This window comes from Bufo gargarizans, chromosome 7 (assembly GCF_014858855.1).
Source record: "Bufo gargarizans isolate SCDJY-AF-19 chromosome 7, ASM1485885v1, whole genome shotgun sequence".
Taxonomy (NCBI): Eukaryota; Metazoa; Chordata; class Amphibia; order Anura; family Bufonidae; genus Bufo; species Bufo gargarizans.
The window spans coordinates 44,480,907-44,498,417 of NC_058086.1; the positions used below are offsets into that span (position 1 = coordinate 44,480,907).

General features: G+C 43.5%; 1 protein-coding gene across 1 annotated transcript in view; it reads right to left on the reverse strand.

The window, feature by feature from the left end:
- DNAJC6 (DnaJ heat shock protein family (Hsp40) member C6) overlaps positions 1 to 17,511 on the reverse strand; it is a 41,939-nt gene that overhangs the window by 8,922 nt on the left and 15,506 nt on the right. Inside the window, 12 exon segments of the mRNA XM_044302204.1 lie at positions 1,228 to 1,488; positions 2,280 to 2,408; positions 3,096 to 3,161; positions 6,029 to 6,196; positions 6,679 to 6,868; positions 6,870 to 7,093; positions 10,210 to 10,290; positions 10,390 to 10,583; positions 13,690 to 13,769; positions 14,880 to 14,997; positions 16,289 to 16,483; positions 16,862 to 16,995. Coding sequence (XP_044158139.1) covers positions 1,228 to 1,488; positions 2,280 to 2,408; positions 3,096 to 3,161; positions 6,029 to 6,196; positions 6,679 to 6,868; positions 6,870 to 7,093; positions 10,210 to 10,290; positions 10,390 to 10,583; positions 13,690 to 13,769; positions 14,880 to 14,997; positions 16,289 to 16,483; positions 16,862 to 16,995 — 1,840 coding nt within the window.

The window sequence follows — 17,511 nt, forward strand, 5'->3', positions numbered from 1 at the left end:
GAACATTTTCTAATCCATTTTAGCCACACTGCTTTATCTAGGTGCAAAAAGTATTACATTTGGTACACGCTATGCACTTAAAGGGAACCAGTCACCTGGATTTTGAGTATAGAGCTGAGGACATGGGCTGCTAGATGGCCACTAGCACATCCGCAATACCCAGTCCCCATAGCTCTGTGTGCTTTTATTGTGTAAAAAAACGATTTGATACATATGCAAATTAACCTGAGATAAGTCAGAGCTTGAAAATATGACTCTTCTCTGGTCACACAAGTAAGATACGACTCCTATGTTAATTTGAATAAAAGGTGGGAAGTACAAAAATGCATAATACTTATTGAATTTGTCTGCAAATGAAATTAAAAGTGTAATTTATATGTTTAGGGTAACACAATGAACATTTAGAAACGCTCAGTGAGGGTAGCATAGTAGAGGTGACAGGTTCAGTGATGGCCAGTTCGCACTATTCGCCCGCGAACACATGCGGGCTGCCATCTTAAATCACAAGTCCGGCGAGGCACAGGTAAGCCCTTACCTGTGCCTGCGCCGCGAGCCGGTCTGAAACAAATGCAGTCACCGGGAGCAGGCAGTTCCGAGAACAGCAGGCACAGGTAAGGGCTTACCTGTGCCTCGCGGACTTGTGATTTAAGATGGCAGCTCGCATGTGTTCGCGGGGCGAACACGGCAAACTGGCCATCACTGGACAGGTTCCCATTTCACTTTTTTTTGTCACACTTTTCTTGGTAAGTGTGTGCTGCTGTGTGAATGGCACTACTATGTGGGAACCACTGGATCCAAAATACAGCATAAAAAAAGATGTTGTTCATTTTTCCAGTTTTCTTCTCCTTCATGTCTCAATATTACAATATTTCTGAGATCTCCGCTTGATGTCAATAAAGGAAGCCATTCTTTTTTTTAACACTCAGGGGCTAAAAAACCCACCCACTAGATAAGTACTGAAGAGTGCCTTTGGCCGCAACACACGTAGTGTTACACTGCAACCTCGCAACTAGTGAAATTGAGTGTTGTGACGCACGATGTTGAGACCCGGCAGTCACAAGAACTCCAGCAGGTTTGGATGTCTTGAAGCTGTCAGGCTGCAGCAACACGTGGGTCGCAATGTGACCCCATTCGCGTTCATTTTGCCGCAATATATAACACCACAGCACTGCGATACTGCAGTCTTTGGCCGTGAGCCCCTGCCTCAGCATTCTATAAAACACTCACCAGACCCGGCTGCATTCTTCCCTCTATCATTTTGTCCACTGTTCATTGGAGCAAAGCTGATGTTGTAGTTGGGTCTGTTTTGCGGAGACGAGTGCAAGACGTTTTGCTGCGATTTTGAATGTGACTGCCAGGAATATCCAGAGTTCGGTTGCCAATTCCCTCCTACGTGCTGTGGAGATGGCTTCTGTGGTGACCCTACAGGGGGAAATCCTCCGCTGCTACCAGTTGGGGTAGTTGGTTTACTTGCAAATGAGGAACCACCTAGATGGAGATGATGAGAATGAAAACAAGCAGTGCTATATAACTATTAGGGCTCATGCACACGACTGTTGGGTGCTTTGCGGTCTGTAAATTGCGGATCCGCAAAACACGGATAGCAACCACGTGCATTCCGCATTTTGTGGAACGGAAGGGCCGGCCCCTAATAGAACAGTCCTATCCTTGTCTGTAAGGCAGACAATAATAGGACATGTTCTATTTTTTTGCGGAAATACGGACACAGATTTTTTTTATTGCGGTGCTACTGAAGTGAATGGTTCCGCATACAGGCCGCAAAATAAATTGAACGAACACAGGGAAAAAAAATGTTTGTGTGCATGGGCCCTAATGTAGGGAATTTCACACCAATTAAAATGTAATTCTCCTGCACTCACAGAGCTGCCATTTTCTACAGTTTCTTTAAAATGACCTAAACATTTCATGCCACCTTTGTGCCAGAATGTATCAGACATATCAATCAGGACAGTTTACAGGGTGTGGATAATTTTCTAACAATTTTGATTTATTTCTCCAATACATCTAAAATAAAAAAAACGCATAACTTTGTGAATAGTCTGCACTGTTCTTGTGTATATTTCCTAAGCAGACTACAGGCTATAAACCCAGAGTTGCCAACATTCCTGAATTTTGAGGTCTCAAATAGACGTGCGAGTCACACTTAGATTTTTTTTTTTTACAATTTGATAGAAAAGGATAACTCAGATATCTGCATTTACCGGTGAGCGCTTTGCTTTTGCAGAGCTTATTCTTAAATAGATAGCATAATATATTACCAGCAAGATTTGCACCCAGCGCCCCAAGGTCGGCAAATGGGTCAAGTGTCTGCGGCTTGGTCTGGTGTTGTGGTGTACTGTGCGGCGATCCAGTGGGGCTGGTAGCAGCCGATCTACTGCCAACTCCACCTGCAGAAATTAAAATGTCAATGAAAGATTACATTTGTATGGTCTAACGCTGTGTTCACACATGACAGGTTTGTCAGTTGAGTTAGGCCCCTTTCACACGAGCGTGACGGATTAGGTCCGGATGCGTTCAGTGAAACTCGCAACATTTTGCAAGCAATTTCAGTCAGTTTTGTCTGCGATTGCGTTCAGTTTTTTCTGCACGGGTGCGTTGCGTTTTGATGCGTTTTTCACACACGTGATAAACTGAAGGTTTACAAACAACATCTCTTAGCAACCATCAGTGAAAAACACATCGCACCCGTACTTGCTTGCGGATGCAATGCATTTTTCACTGAAGCCCCATTTACTTCTATGGGGCCAGGGCTGCGTGAAAAACTCTGAATATAGAACATGCTATGTTTTTCACGCAACACAGAACTGATGCGTGATAAACATCACTCATGTACACAGACCCATAGAAATGAATGGGTCAGGATTCAGTGCGGGTGCTATGCGTTCACGTCACGCAATTACACCCGTGCGGAAAACTTGCTCGTGTGAAAGGGGCCTTACAGTTTTGACACCTTTCCTCTGAAAACCGCAACAACAAAAATTTAAACTGTAGCATATTAGAGATCCATAGAAACAATAGGCCATTTGACTTAAGAGGTCCTGGAAATTCTGGTGCAGATAATCCTCCTATATTACCTTGTGCTGGAGTACCCCAATCCCACGGCGCTGATGCATCAGGCTGAATGGATACAGAGGGTGGAGCTGGTGAAGAAAGTAGAAATATATAGAACAGGGTCTTCTTGGTATATACCTTGTGTACTGCAGCGTACATTCACACAGTGGGTAAGAAGGCGCAGTTTTCATGACCATTTTTTTTTTAAGAGCCATTAAAAACGCCCCCCTTCCCTTTAATTGTATTCAGGCCGTCAGTCTGTGAAAATGGCCAAAAAAGGACATCTCCTATTTTTCTGCCGGCCACTATTCAATGGCCATAAAAAAAACAGCCATATGAATAGCTCCATAGACTTCAATTGGTTCTAAAATGGCCGTGTGACGGGCGTTACTTAAATGGTCATTTTTCACTTTCGTATGAATGTAGACTTAAAGGGGTTCAACCCCTGCAAGTACAGATGAATGAAGTTTAGAAAAATTGGATTCGCCGGCTTGGCGGAATTTTGACAAGAAATGCGATTTGTGATGAATTACTGTACTTTGTCACAAATCACTTTCCATTGTATGCAGTCATTTAACCCCTCAAATGCCGCATTCAGTGGTTATCATGGCATCTGTGACTCATCACCTCATCCACTTGATCACAGAGAGGCCATCTGCTTCCGTCTTGACTGAAGAAAGCCTGCCAAAGAACCTGCTGCTTTTTTTCAACCAAGAAGAGAGCGGACGGCCCAAGTGGATGAGGCGAGTATCATTTTTTGTACTTTCATCCAACATTTTAGGAAAAATTGTTTAGTTACCACGAAACCGAAGGAAATTTGCCATTCTGACAAATCACATTTTTCCTGAAATTCGGATTGAAGTCCACTTTAGGTACTTCGATTTGCTCACACAATAAGGCTGGGTTCACACCTGAGCGTTTTACAGCGCGTTCCTACGCGCTGTAAAACGCTCAACAAGGAGAAACCAATGATTCCCTATGGGAATGGTTCTCACCTGGGCGTTTTACAGCGCCCTACGCTCAAAAAAGTACATGAGCTTCTTTGGGGCGTTTTGTCGCGCGTTCCCGTACATAGACATTCTGGAACGTGCGACAATGAGCGTTCGCTTGTTTCTGTATGCGCGATTGTAAACGCCGGTACAATCGCGCATACAGAACGCTCCTTTCGGAACGCTCAGGTGTGAACCCAGTGTAAGTGTTCATTTTCTGTCTTCTGCAGCTGAGCTGTCAGCTTTGCTGTGTAGACTTGGACTGAGTCAGCAGGGGAAGAATTTAATGTCTTGTACTGCTGGACGCCTAAATTAGACAGGGCAGTAACGCTACAGAAACAGATACACAGATATAATACTGTGTGCCGCTCCTCTGTCTCTGTGGGAGGGTGTTGTACACATCTGTACGGAGACTGTAACAATCAGTTATTGCCCTAAGGGCCGCTTCACACGAGCGGATGCCGTGCGTGGCATCCGCTCCGTGAAAGAGTGCCAAGACCCGCTGCAGACTGCAGAGGCACGGAGCGGTAACATGACTGTTAATGCTCCGTGCCTCTCTGTGATCTCTTTACTACGAAATCACAGTGACAACTGTGATTTCGTAGTAAAGAGATCACAGAGAGGCACGGAGCATTAACAGTCATGTTACCGCTCCGTGCCTCTGCAGTGGGTCTTGGCACTCTTTCACGGAGCGGATGCCACGCACGGCATCCGCTCGTGTGAAGCGGCCCTAAGGCCCCATTTACACAAGTGAGTTTTCCGTGCGGGTGCAATGCGTGACGTGAACGCATAGCACCCGCATTGAATCCTGACCCATTCATTTCTATGGGTCTGTGTACATGAGCGATATTTATCACACATCAGTTTTGCGTTGCGTGAAAAACGCAGCATGTTCTATATTCTGCGTTTTTCACGTAGCACTGGCCCCAAAGAAGTGAATGAGGCTTCAGTGAAAAACGCATTGCATCCGGAAGCAGTGCGTTTTTCACTGATGGTTGCTAAGAGACGTTTGTAAACCTTCAGTTTATCACGCGGGTGAAAAACGCATCAAAACACATTGCACCTGCACGGAAAAAACTGAACAACTGAACGCAATTGCAGACAAAACTGACTGAACTTGCTTGCAAAATGGTGCGAGTGTCACTGAACGCACCCTGAACGCATCAGGACCTCATCCGTCACGCTTGTGTGAAAGGGGCCTAAGGCCTAGTTCAAATTGCAGTGATTTCCATCAGTAATGGTGAGCCCAAACCAGTTACCTGTCAAAAACACAGAACAGGTGCAAAATATTTCCATTATACCTTATCTCGGTGTAGGATCCACTCCTGGTTTTGGCTCACAATCACTGATGGAAATCACTGAAGTGTGACTAGGTTCAATAACCGAGTCCCATTCATTGCAGCTGCCATAAAGCACACATTCTGCTGCACCGTCTATACAGACAGTACAGGAAGGAACTGTGTGACTCCAATATGGCCGCCATCACTGCCTTTATATACAGGTGATAAATAGTTTTAAGTGATAAATAGCTACATTTAAAAAAAACCCAGACACTTAACAGAACTCAACAAGCCCTTATTTATCAAGAGCGGCCTGCACTGCCGGAGCAGACATTTCATTTGTGACGAGGCATAAATTAAATGCCTCCGCTGACAGCCGGCGTGCCAGATGGGAATCTACTCCAGCTCATAGCTGCCGTTGAGTTCAGTCATTATGTACACCAGGTTCTGGGGTAAATGATAATAAGAGTTCCAGGGCCGATGGCACCTCCCACACCCCGCTCTTGTCATACCCCTATTTCGGAAACTGGCAAGGGCAGTGTAAAAATGGCAGTTGGAACTTTTTGATTGATAAATCTCTCCCATTATGGCTCCTCTACAGACTGAAATCTAAATACTGAAACTGGAATGAAATACATGAGGCATTCGCTTTAAATAACGTATATGAATTACAAAGTGACATCTTACCCATGTTAAAGGGATCCACGTGGCCTCCTGGGGTCGGAGAGGGGGAGGGACTCCTTGCGGGTTGCAGAAATGTGTCTCCAGAGGTGGCATTTGACGCACTCAGCAAGGAGCCAAGAAAGTCTTGACCTGGCTGCTTTGGGCTTGATCCAAATAGATCAAAGGTGGAAGCTGCAAATGTTAAAGATCTTTCTTGAGTTCAGTCTACAATAATTAACTACACTACACCGTCTAATAATTAATATGGCTGGGAAGATCTTCAGAAATGGATTACTGAAATGTGTATGATGGTCAAAATATCAGCTTTGACCCATGGAAATTTAGCAATTGGATGTAAGAGACTGAGGACATACTATAAAGGGGTTTATAGGATTAGAAAAACATGGCTGCTTTTTTCCCAAAAATGTACATGCATAATATTTTTTTTTTTTTTTACCATGGAAGTCAATCTAAATACAGTAAGCTCCTAAGCTCCCCCTAGTGGTGGCTGAATGTAGTACAGAATTTTTCTATTTCATTATATGACTATGCATTGGGTTTGGAGCTTTGTATCAGGAAGGCCAAGGAACATAATTGGATGTTTGTGGCTATTTCTAAGGCCAAAAATAATGTCTGGACCTACACAAACCAAGAAAATAGCAAGTTCAATGTACCTTCCCCTACTCTCGGAGACGGTGATGGAGAGGGTGACGCTGCAGATCGCCGTGGTGTCGAGTGAGCAGATCCTATGCCTCCCGCCTGGAACATGGCATCTCCAGGTACCTGAGCTGCCCCAAAAAGGTCACTGAGAAGATCGGAGTTAGTAGGGGGTGGTTTTGGCTCAGATGGAGCCTTATTCACCCCTGCTTCCATCTAAGCAGAGCAGATCCACATCTTCTGGAGGCGCTGCAGGAGCCGGAGGATCGACTTTTTTGTGTTTGGGGGTTCCATGGTGCTTTTCACCACTGGTGTTACTGTGCTGACTGGAGAGGGACAAAAGTTCATCGTCTGATGGCTCACTCTCTTCATGGACCAGGGCTGCCCGATCATCTGAGGCTGGATGAGAGCTGGCCTTGTCCGACTTCTGGTCTAAGATATCAATGCAGAAGAGCATAGAATAACCAAAAAAAAATCATATCATTATATTGTAACTTTCTCTAAGGTTAGGCAAGTTGCTGCATGAGATTGTGTCAGTGACGTCTTGTGGTTCAGTGCATGCAATTGTAAAGGTCTGTAATGTGAACACTCTTCCAAAATGGAGAATTACTGCAGGAGAAAATCTAGGAATACCATAAGGCGTCATGCACACAACGGTCCGCAAAAAGGGGTTCCGTTGTTCCGTGATCCGTGTCCGTTTTTGTTTCCGTGTGTCTTCCTTTATTTTTGGAGGATCACCAGACATGAAGGAAAGTAAAAAAAAAAATATCTAAGTCAAGTTTGCCATGCAAATGATAGGAAAAAAAAACAGACGCGGAAGACAGTCTTGTGTGCCTCCGTGTTTTTTCACAGACCCATTGACTTGAATGGGTCCGTGAAAAAAAAAAAAATAGGACAGGTCATATTTTTTTCACGGACTGGAAACACGGATCACGGACGCAGATGACAAACGGTGCATTAGCAGAGTTTTCCACGGACCCATTGAAAGTCAATGGGTCCGCAGAAAATCACGGAAAACGGAACAACGGACAACAACGGTCATGTGCATGAGGCCTAAGACAGTGTTTCCAGCTGGTAACTTCAGAGCTGTATGTGGCTTGCAAGCGGTTACCAATTGTAATTATCATTACACACTCAGGTCAAGTGTTGGCTATAGAAACTTCATTTGTTTGCTCATTTCTGTAATCATAATGGAATCTACTTAAAAAGTCACTAGAAATATTTTGAGAAAATCTCTCCTAACCACCCCTCTTCCCTCATACTCTCCACTCAGCTTCATGTAAGAAATAGTGGGGCCAAATGACATCATTGGGGAATGTTCAGACCATTTTTTCCATGTGAATTTAATTTTGTATTCCGTGTGAAAACCGCATCCAATGAATGTGAATGGGGATTCTGCAACTCCATTCGCATGCATAGAAAACAACCCAGATTACCACATTACATGACAACGGGGCTTATCCTCATTTGAATCCGGTAGTGTTGGATTTTTTGCAATTTTGGTGTCACTGCAAACGTGCAGACCGTGCTGTGACCTCATTAATTTCTATGCTAGCATTGTTACACTGTGATATCACTGTGATTATTGGGCAGAACAGGGGTCACGTGACCAAGATAGCCACGTAGCCGAACCCTATGGTTAAAGATATCCCCCATGTTAGCTTATGAGAATGAAAATACCTGCGCTCTAATAGAACAGAACCCAACTTTTTGTTGCAGATTTCCAGTCTCTATTCATTTAATTGGAGATGTAATCCGCACAGAAATCCACAATGAAACAGCGGTCACAGTAACACCTGTACAAGCGTCATAGACGCCTCTTCAGGCCATTTTACCCCTTGAAAAAAGTCTGACATATATCAACACGTATCAGACTTTTCCCTGCCATTCACAAGCGCAGGACAGGCTGCCGGACCATTCAGCACAACGCTCTGAAGCGCCGGATTGCAATCTACATGCACACACCATGTGCACAGGGCAGCTCTACAGCATGCACAGGAACTATAGCAGTGCCCGCCCTCCGGCTCCACTACCAGTGAACATGGCTGCTGCTGTGCCTACAGCTCAGCCAAGTCTAAGGCCTCATGCACACTACCGTTGTTCTGGTCTGCATCCGAGCTGCAGTTTTTGCGGCTCGGGTGCGGCACCCATTCACTTCTAAGGGGCTGCAAAAGATGCGGACAGCACTTAGTGTGCTGTCCGCATCCGTTGTTCCCTTCCGTGGCCTCGCAAAAAAAAATATATAACATGTCCTATTGTTGTCTGTTTTGTGGACAAGAATAGACCATTTCTACAATAAGCCGCCTATTCGGATCCGCAAATTGCGGAAAGCACACGGGCGGCTTCCGTATTTTGCGAATCCGCAATTTGTGGACCGCAAAAAATGGAACGGTCGTGTGCATAAGGCCTTAATCTGGAGTAAGTCAACTTATGCTGCAGATTTTAACCACAGATTTTAGTGAAATCTACAGTGAATACCCAACAAATCTGCATTTAACACTTGAGAAATTTGCTGAATATTTTGCAGAGCGTCGTAGCAATATCTGGGAAAATACATTTATGGACTTTCCTTAGCAGAAGCTTAAGGCCTCGTTCACACTTCAGTGTTTGGTCAGTGATTTCCATCAGTGATTTGTGAGCCAAAACCAGGTGCAGCTCTAAACATAGAACAGGAGCAGATCTTTCCCTTCTACCTAATGTATATGGAGGCTCCACTTCTGGTTTTGGCTCACAAATCACTGATGGAAATCACTGAAGTGTGAACTAGGCCTTAGGCCTCTTGCACACGAATGTGTGCGCCCCGTGGCCATGCTGCGGCCCGCAAATTGAATTAATGAATGTTATGAGGTCAGGAGATCAGAGAAAGCTTCACATGAGCTGTCAGCTGATGGGACTGAGAAGTGATACTCTGCAAACACACTGATTTGGAACCCCTGTACTAAAAAACGACTATACATTTTTAATAAAGACCAATTTAAAAAAAGATGTTTTTGTGTAAAATGCAGTCATAAAAAAAATGCCCCGAAAAAGTGTCCACACCCTTTAATTCCCCACTTTTTACAAGCTGTCAGCTTTGTAGTCATTCAAAGCAAACACTGCAGCCAGAGGCAGAAATGTAGCCTATTCATGTCCAACCGACATAAAGGTGTGGTTTGTTACAGTGTATCAGGATGCCATGCACCAGTGTTTTCAGCCTAAGGCCTCATGCACACGACTGTATGTATTTTGCGATCCGCAAAAAAATACGGATGACATCCGTGTGCATTTCGTATTTTGCGGAACGGAACAGCTGGCCCCTAATAGAACAGTCCTATCCTTGTCCGTAATGCGGACAATAATAGGACATGTTCTATTTTTTTGCAGAACGGAAATACGGACATATGGAAACAGAATGCACACGGAGTAACTTCCGTTTTCGAAAAAAAACAAAACACGGAACGGACACAGAAAGAAAATATTTTCGTGTGCATGAGCCCTAAGAATGTAAAGAATCTTTTGATGCAGAAGAAAATTTCCAACATGCGGCTGCTTCATTTCACAGATCATACCTTGCCAGCTCAAGGAAGAGAAGAAGGCCCCCTGTCCGGAATTCTTCATGTTGTCTTGAGGTTGCTCTACAGGAGCCTTGCCTGTTTCAAGTGGGGACAAATTATACAGAAAGTTGATTTCTACAGATGAGAACAGAAGACTCTTGGTTTGGTAAGATTAACCCCTGCTCCACTGCTTACCAGCCACAGCCAATGTGTCCTGCTGCTCCTGCTGGGATGAGAACAGGATACTAGGGTTCACATCTTTAGATATAAAATTCTCCCATGGAGGGGTGAGGTCTGTCTGTCTGTCGGTGGCTTCAATCTCAATGTCCAGGGTGACATGAAACAGCTGAGGGTATTTGTCTGGGGAGTCACAAGCATCAAGTTCTGGTCTACAAAGCAGAAAATCAGTTCACATGGTTAAAACACGATGACTGCGTTTAGCTCAAGTTCTCACTGTGAATTTTGATGTGGTTTTTGCCTAAAACTTCCCATAGCTTTGTGTTCCTCTGGGAACTAAACAGTTTGCACTCCATCCTGTACCGACACATTGTCATAATTTATCAGGATCTGTGCTGCAAAGGGTGTTTATTTCACAGAACATTGTCTAAACTGGATACAACTGTTGCAAACCTTCAGCTGTGGGAAATATTATGTGAGGACAGGTTATTTACCTTCTCTAATGTAAATAATTCAGATGTATAAATTTTGAATTACACATTGATGACTAAGGGTTTTTTGCCACATTTTTGATGTTTTTTGTTGTTTTTTTTTTTCAAATGCCAGATCCAGATGTAAGCTGTGTCATGCACAAACATATTTTCTCTCCTCGTCCATTCCATTTTTTTTTTTACGGACCGTATGCGGAACCAATCAGTTTGCAAAAACGGATGACGTCCGTGTGCATTCCGTATTTTGCGTAACGGAACAGCTGGCCCCTAACAGAACAGTACTATCCTTCTCCATAATGCAGACAATAAAAGGACATGTTCTATTTTTTGGGTGGAACGGAAACGAAATGCACACGGACTAACTTCCGTTTTTTTTTGCGGACCCATTGAATGGTTCCGCATATGGAACATGAGCCCTTACTTATTCGTGAGCATTCCGTTTCTGTATGTCTGTTTATCTGTTCCGCCCAAAAAAAAAAAAAAAAAAAAACGAACATGTCCTATTATTATTATTCTCATTATTGACAAGGATAAGACAGTTCTATTAGGGGCCAGCTGTTCCATTCCGCAAAATACAGAATGCACATAGAAAAATTGCTGCATGCTCTGGCTATGGCATTTTTTGCTCACTTGTGCCATAGATATCCATATTTCATAAAATGCATGTGTCAATATGTTTAGGGTTTTTAAAGAGGATTTCATATTGGGTTTTCATTACGTTCTACAGATGAAGTGACATCAGTAGGGCATACATGCTTTCCAGTTTACAAACACATGGTTTGCAACAACAAAAGAAGCCACAAAATAAACAAACAACACTTAAAAAAACATTGCATAAATACCATAAAAATGCATGTCACATAAGAAAATTCTGTGTGAAGGAAGCTTTAAACAGGCTGTTCTATATGGCTGCTGCAGGCATGTGCCCACAGGAAGTGATTCTATGGTGCAACAACCAGGGTAGAAGGCATGTCTAATGTAATAGGCCTAGAAGATAAAAGGGACGGCCTCTGCTGTTAAAGGCATGTACACCATTAATCACATTGCATTGCATCATTTATGTCATAAAAAATACTTACTTAATGGTTTCCATGAAAAACGTTAGTAAGCTGCCGAATGCCGTTCTGACGGCTCGTCACCATCCCCTCTGTCTCCACTTCAGCAGCTGGAGACGAGCCGTCAGGTAACTTGTCTGATTAATTTGGCACTGAATGGCATCCTGCATCTTGCTAGCATGAAAGCCACTGAAGCCAAATGCTACAAAATTGTTAATGGCCTCAAATGGAAAATGTTTATGGGTTTATATGATCAATGCAATGCAATAAAAAACAAGCGATTACAACAAATACAAACCATGGTATGGGAGGGGGGAATTGTTACAGGGTGATCATTCCTGCACAGGAGGAGCTTTTCTTTTCTTTCTATATACAGTGCATCCAGCATGCACCAACTAGGAAGCAGACGGGGCGTCTGAACGTGCAAGAGCTCCCCCGACAGTGATATGAGGTAGGTGAGCCTAGAGAAGTACTAATGCAATCACGCAGGCTTGTAGGCAATGACCAGGAGACCCATGAGGAATGATGCTTTGGAGCCTCTGAATGCTATATCCATATCTGCTCTTCTGCCTAGCCACTCTGCTTCCTATACAGATTTAGACTTGAGCCTCAATCACACGTCAGTGATTTCCATCAGTGATTGCGAGCCAAAACCAGGATTGGAGCCTCCACAGACATGAGGTATAAGGGAAAGATCTGCACCTGTTCTGTGTTTAGAGGCGCACCTGGTTTTGGTTCACAATCACTGATGGAAAACACTGACCAAAACACTGATGTGTGAATGAGGCATTATAGGAACTATCCAAGAAAAACAATTAAGACAAATGTGTGGAGAACCCCTTTAGATTATACAAGGACATGATAATAACACTGTAAGGCTGCATTCACACGTCCGTGGTGTGTTGCGGACCCGCAAATTGCGGGTCCGCAACACACCAGCCCGTCACCCCCCATAGAAATGCCTATTCTTGTCCGCAAGCTGCGGACAAGAATAGGACATGTTCTATCTTTTGCGGAGCTGTGGACCTCACGATCGGGGCCGCGCTCCGCAAATGCGGATGCAGACAGCACACTGTGTGCTGTCCGCATCCATTCCGTCCCCATAGAGAATGAATGGGTCCGCACCCGTTCCGCAAAATTGCGGAACGGATGCGGACACATTCTGCGGACGTGTGAATGGAGCCTTAGGGTACTATCACACTAGCGTTTTTCTTTTCCGGCACTGAGTTTCGTCCTAGGGGCTCTATACCGGAAAAGAACTGATCAGTTTTATCCCCATGCATTCTGAATAGAGAGCAATCCGTTCAGGATGCATCAGGATGTCTTTTTGACTGATCAGGACGGAGATATTACTGTAGCATGCTACGGTTTTATCTCTGGCCAAAAAAGCTGAACACATGCCTGAATGGCGGATCCGGCATTTTTTCTATAGGAATGTATTAGTGCTGGATCCGGCATTCAAAATACAGGAATGTCGGCTCCGTCCTTCCGATCTGCACATGCACAGACTGAAAAAAAGGTGAATAAAATTAATGCCGGATCCATTTTTCTGGATGACACAGGAAAGACGGATCCGGTATTGCAGTGCATTTTTCTGACTGATCAGGCATTTTTCAGACTGATCAGGATCCTAATCAGTCTTACTAATGCCATCAGTTAGCATACATTTTGCCGGATCCGGCAGGCAGTTCCGGCGACAGAACTGCTTGCCGGATCACTCTGCCGCAAGTGTGAAAGTAGCCTTATACAACTTCTTTTAGCTTCATACTCACTTTGTAAATGTTAACACTGTTGTGCCGAGTGCTATAAATCCAGTATGAAACTGTATCTGCAGAATCTGAGTATTTGTCATCTGGAATAAAAAGACACAGATAAAAAGGCCACACAGAATACATGCAGCTGACCTTTAACTGCACTGTAAGCGCTGATGTTTATTTTTTTTATTTTTATTTTATTTTGCTCTTATCATCCATACAGACTATTTGTAAAATATTCGTAATACTTGCCGTGAATGTCCCTAGTTACCACTATGTAGTTATCAGGTTGAATATTTTGAGCTAATTAATTTCGTAAGATATCTTTATGGCAGGCAGAGCTCAGTTTTTTCTGATACAGAGCTCGAAATCCCCTGTGTAGACATAAATAATACCATTCTGGCTGCCTGAAGCCACCACTAGAGGGAGCTTACTGCATACTGTCTTATAGCTGAGTTCAATGTAAATGCATAGAAGTTCCCTCTAATGGTGGCAACAGGTAGCAAGCATTTTATAATTTTCCGCTGTCTTTGGAGGGAATTTGGAGCTTGTATTTATAAAACTGAGCTCTAATGTCTATGAAGATATATAAAAAAAATGAATAAGTATACATTTTTCAAAAGTTTGAAAAATGATGATTGTAAAAGGTGAAGATTTGGCCAATTATCAATGTGTTGGTAATAAAGTAGCTACAACAACTAAACGGTTTAGGCTATTTTCACACTAGCGTTTTTTGCGGATCCGTTATGGATCTGCAAAAACGCTTCCGTTACAACAATTCAACCGCCTGCATCCGGATCTGGTTGTATTCTAGAGCCATGACGGATCCGTCTTGAACACCATTGAAAGTCAATAGGAGACGGATCCGTTTTCTATTGTATCAGAGAAAACGGATCCGTACCGTTTGACTTACATTGTAAGTCAGGACAGATCCGTTCGGCTCCGCTTCGTCAGACGGACAGCAAAACGCTGGAGGCAGCCTCCAGAGCGGAATCGAGACTGATCAGAGGCAAACTGATGCATTCTGAGCGGATCCTTTTCCATTCAGAATGCATTAGGGCAAAACTGATCCGTTTTGGACCGCTTGTGAGAGCCCTGAACGGATCTCAGAAACGGAAAGCCAAAACGCCAGTGTGAAAGTAGCCTTATTTCCAGGGTAAATGCAGATAAGGACAGATTCCTTTGCCTAGATAACATAGCCCTCTTACCTTGGCTTGTAGTCTTCCCCCAATTGTTGACCTCATGTGATAAATGGAAATCACAACATCTCCATGGACGGTGACTCCCAGAGGAAACACCACTTTTCCTTCTTGGACACGATACTCTCTACAACATAAATGGGAAAACCGAACATGGCAACCCCTGTGTCCTATTATATCTTACAATTACATAGCTTAAGCTGGCCATATACATTAGATGTAGATTGGGGGCGAACCCGGCGATTTTGGCAGGACTGGACGACCACCTAATTTGTTTGGTGGTCTTCTGAATCTTCATTTTAATGTGTCCGATCATTTTGTTTTCAGCGGGATAAGCCACTGCCAGGGGTGTCTAAAAGCAGCTTAGTACCTTCTCTCCATTCAGAATACATGAACACTCCTCCGAGCCCAGCATGCATGTGTATGGAGGGTTAAGAGAGACCTCTATCAGTCATCTTTACCGTTTAAATCAACACACAATGTTGAGTAACTTCACAAATACTTTTCTTTACTTATTTTCAGTTGTATCTAATACTCCAGTTACATCAAAAGCTGCAGTAAGTCTTTTTATTTATTTTTTATTTTTGCTGACCCATGCTGGTTCTGTAGAGTCCAACAGCTCATTATGCTGGGGGAAGCTGTAGGCGGCCAGACAGATGTAATACAAGGATGTCTCATGCACAACACTGTGGGAGCTGCTCTTGGACGGATTCCGAAACTTTTCAAAATTGTGTGGTCAATTAATGTCTGACAACTGGGTAAAACAGCCTCTGTATAGTAGCCCGACGTTAATAAATAATTGGTTCTAGTATGCACTGCATTTGGTGTTATAGCTAAATTTTTAGGATGGTAGCCTACAGGTGTTTTTCGCTGCAGCTCTTGGTGTGGTTGGAGCACAAGATATCTAACTTAGGGCTATCAATCATGATAATGCCGCGGGCTTCCTAAAGAACACACGATCCCTCTCTCACACGGAGCGTGATTCCAGCAAGGAACACACTAATGTGAAAGAGACCTTAAGATACAAAGGTAAAGTTACAGGGGTTTTCCCATAATATAGTATTAAGTGTTCTAGCATATCGATTAGATGAGGTCCATGGGGCCCACTGTAGCTCTGTATGTCTCCAATTTCATACTTTTTATTCTGTCAGGTTTATACGAGCTGCGTTTCATTGGATGTTGCATTATCTTAATGGATCTGAATGTCTGAAGGTTTATGATTTATGAGCAGCAGAAGCCTATATGAAATATGAATTCATCAATATGGCTTCCCTGCTCTCACTTATTGGAAATCACTTCATGCAAACAGCATTTTACTCAGTGTTATATAAGAAATAAATAAATAAAAAAATATGTCCGCTAGGCCTAGTACAGAAAACCAGAGCCAGAATACATAGTCATTGCCGCCTGTCACTCACTTCATCCTCTCATAGTCCTGCATTGTGCTGAAGATCCGCGTTTCCCCAATGAGGACCTCACAGAAGGGCCGGCAGCCATTCCTCTGCTTGTTGAAGCACGGCACCGGGCTGATGGTGGCATTCTTAATGACAATAGGTTTGCAGTGAGGATGCGTAGGCTTGTCGGACACCAGGTCACAGATATGCCCAATGTACCTGGACACAAATAATAAATTAACCATTGTATTGCTTTTAGGCTACATGCACACGAACGTTGTTTGTTTCCGTTCCGTTTCTTTTGCGGATAGGATGCAAACCCATTCATTTCAATGGGTCTGCAAAAAATGCGGACAGCACACCGTGTGCTGTCCGCATCAGTATGTCCGTTCCGTAGCTCCGCAAAAAAAATAGAACATGTCCTATTCTTGTCCCTTTTAGGCATTGTTACAATGGATCCAAAAAAAAAAAAAAACTATGGCATACGGATGTCATCCGTTTTTTTTTTTTTTTTGCAGACCGCGAAACACATACGATCGTGTGCATGTAGCCTTACTTTGTTTTTTTTTTATTCTCGCATCCTGCAGGAATTCTCACCTCCTATGTGATGGCCACAGTCCTATTCCTGGACGTTTCACATTGAGCAGCTGGATTGCAGACACCGGATTGGTGAAAAGATGACAAAAACAGAACATGGCGCTGACTAACACTGCAGAGGCCGCACGACCATCCTGGGGAAGGCAGACAGCAAGCATATAGTGAGCAAAGAACACTACTATGTACTGTATGCTCAGAAGCATTTGTGGCCTTTTTTCTACTTTATTTACCGGTACATAAAAAGTTGAATCATTATGTACATAAATTACATTACTTATCCTGTATTATACTCCAGAGCTGCACTCACTATTCTGCTGGTGCAGTCACTGTGTACATACATTACGTTACTTATCCTGTACTGATCCTGAGTTACATCCTGTATTATACTCCAGAGCTGCACTCACTATTCTGCTGGTGCAGTCACTGTGTACATACATTACTTATCCTGTACTGATCCTGAGTTACATCCTGTATTATACTCCAGAGCTTCACTCACTATTCTGCTGGTGCAGTCACTGTGTACATACATTACATTACTTATCCTGTACTGATCCTGAGTTACATCCTGTATTATACTCCAGAGCTGCACTCACTATTCTGCTGGTGCAGTCACCGTGTACTTACATTACGTTACTTATCCTGTACTGATC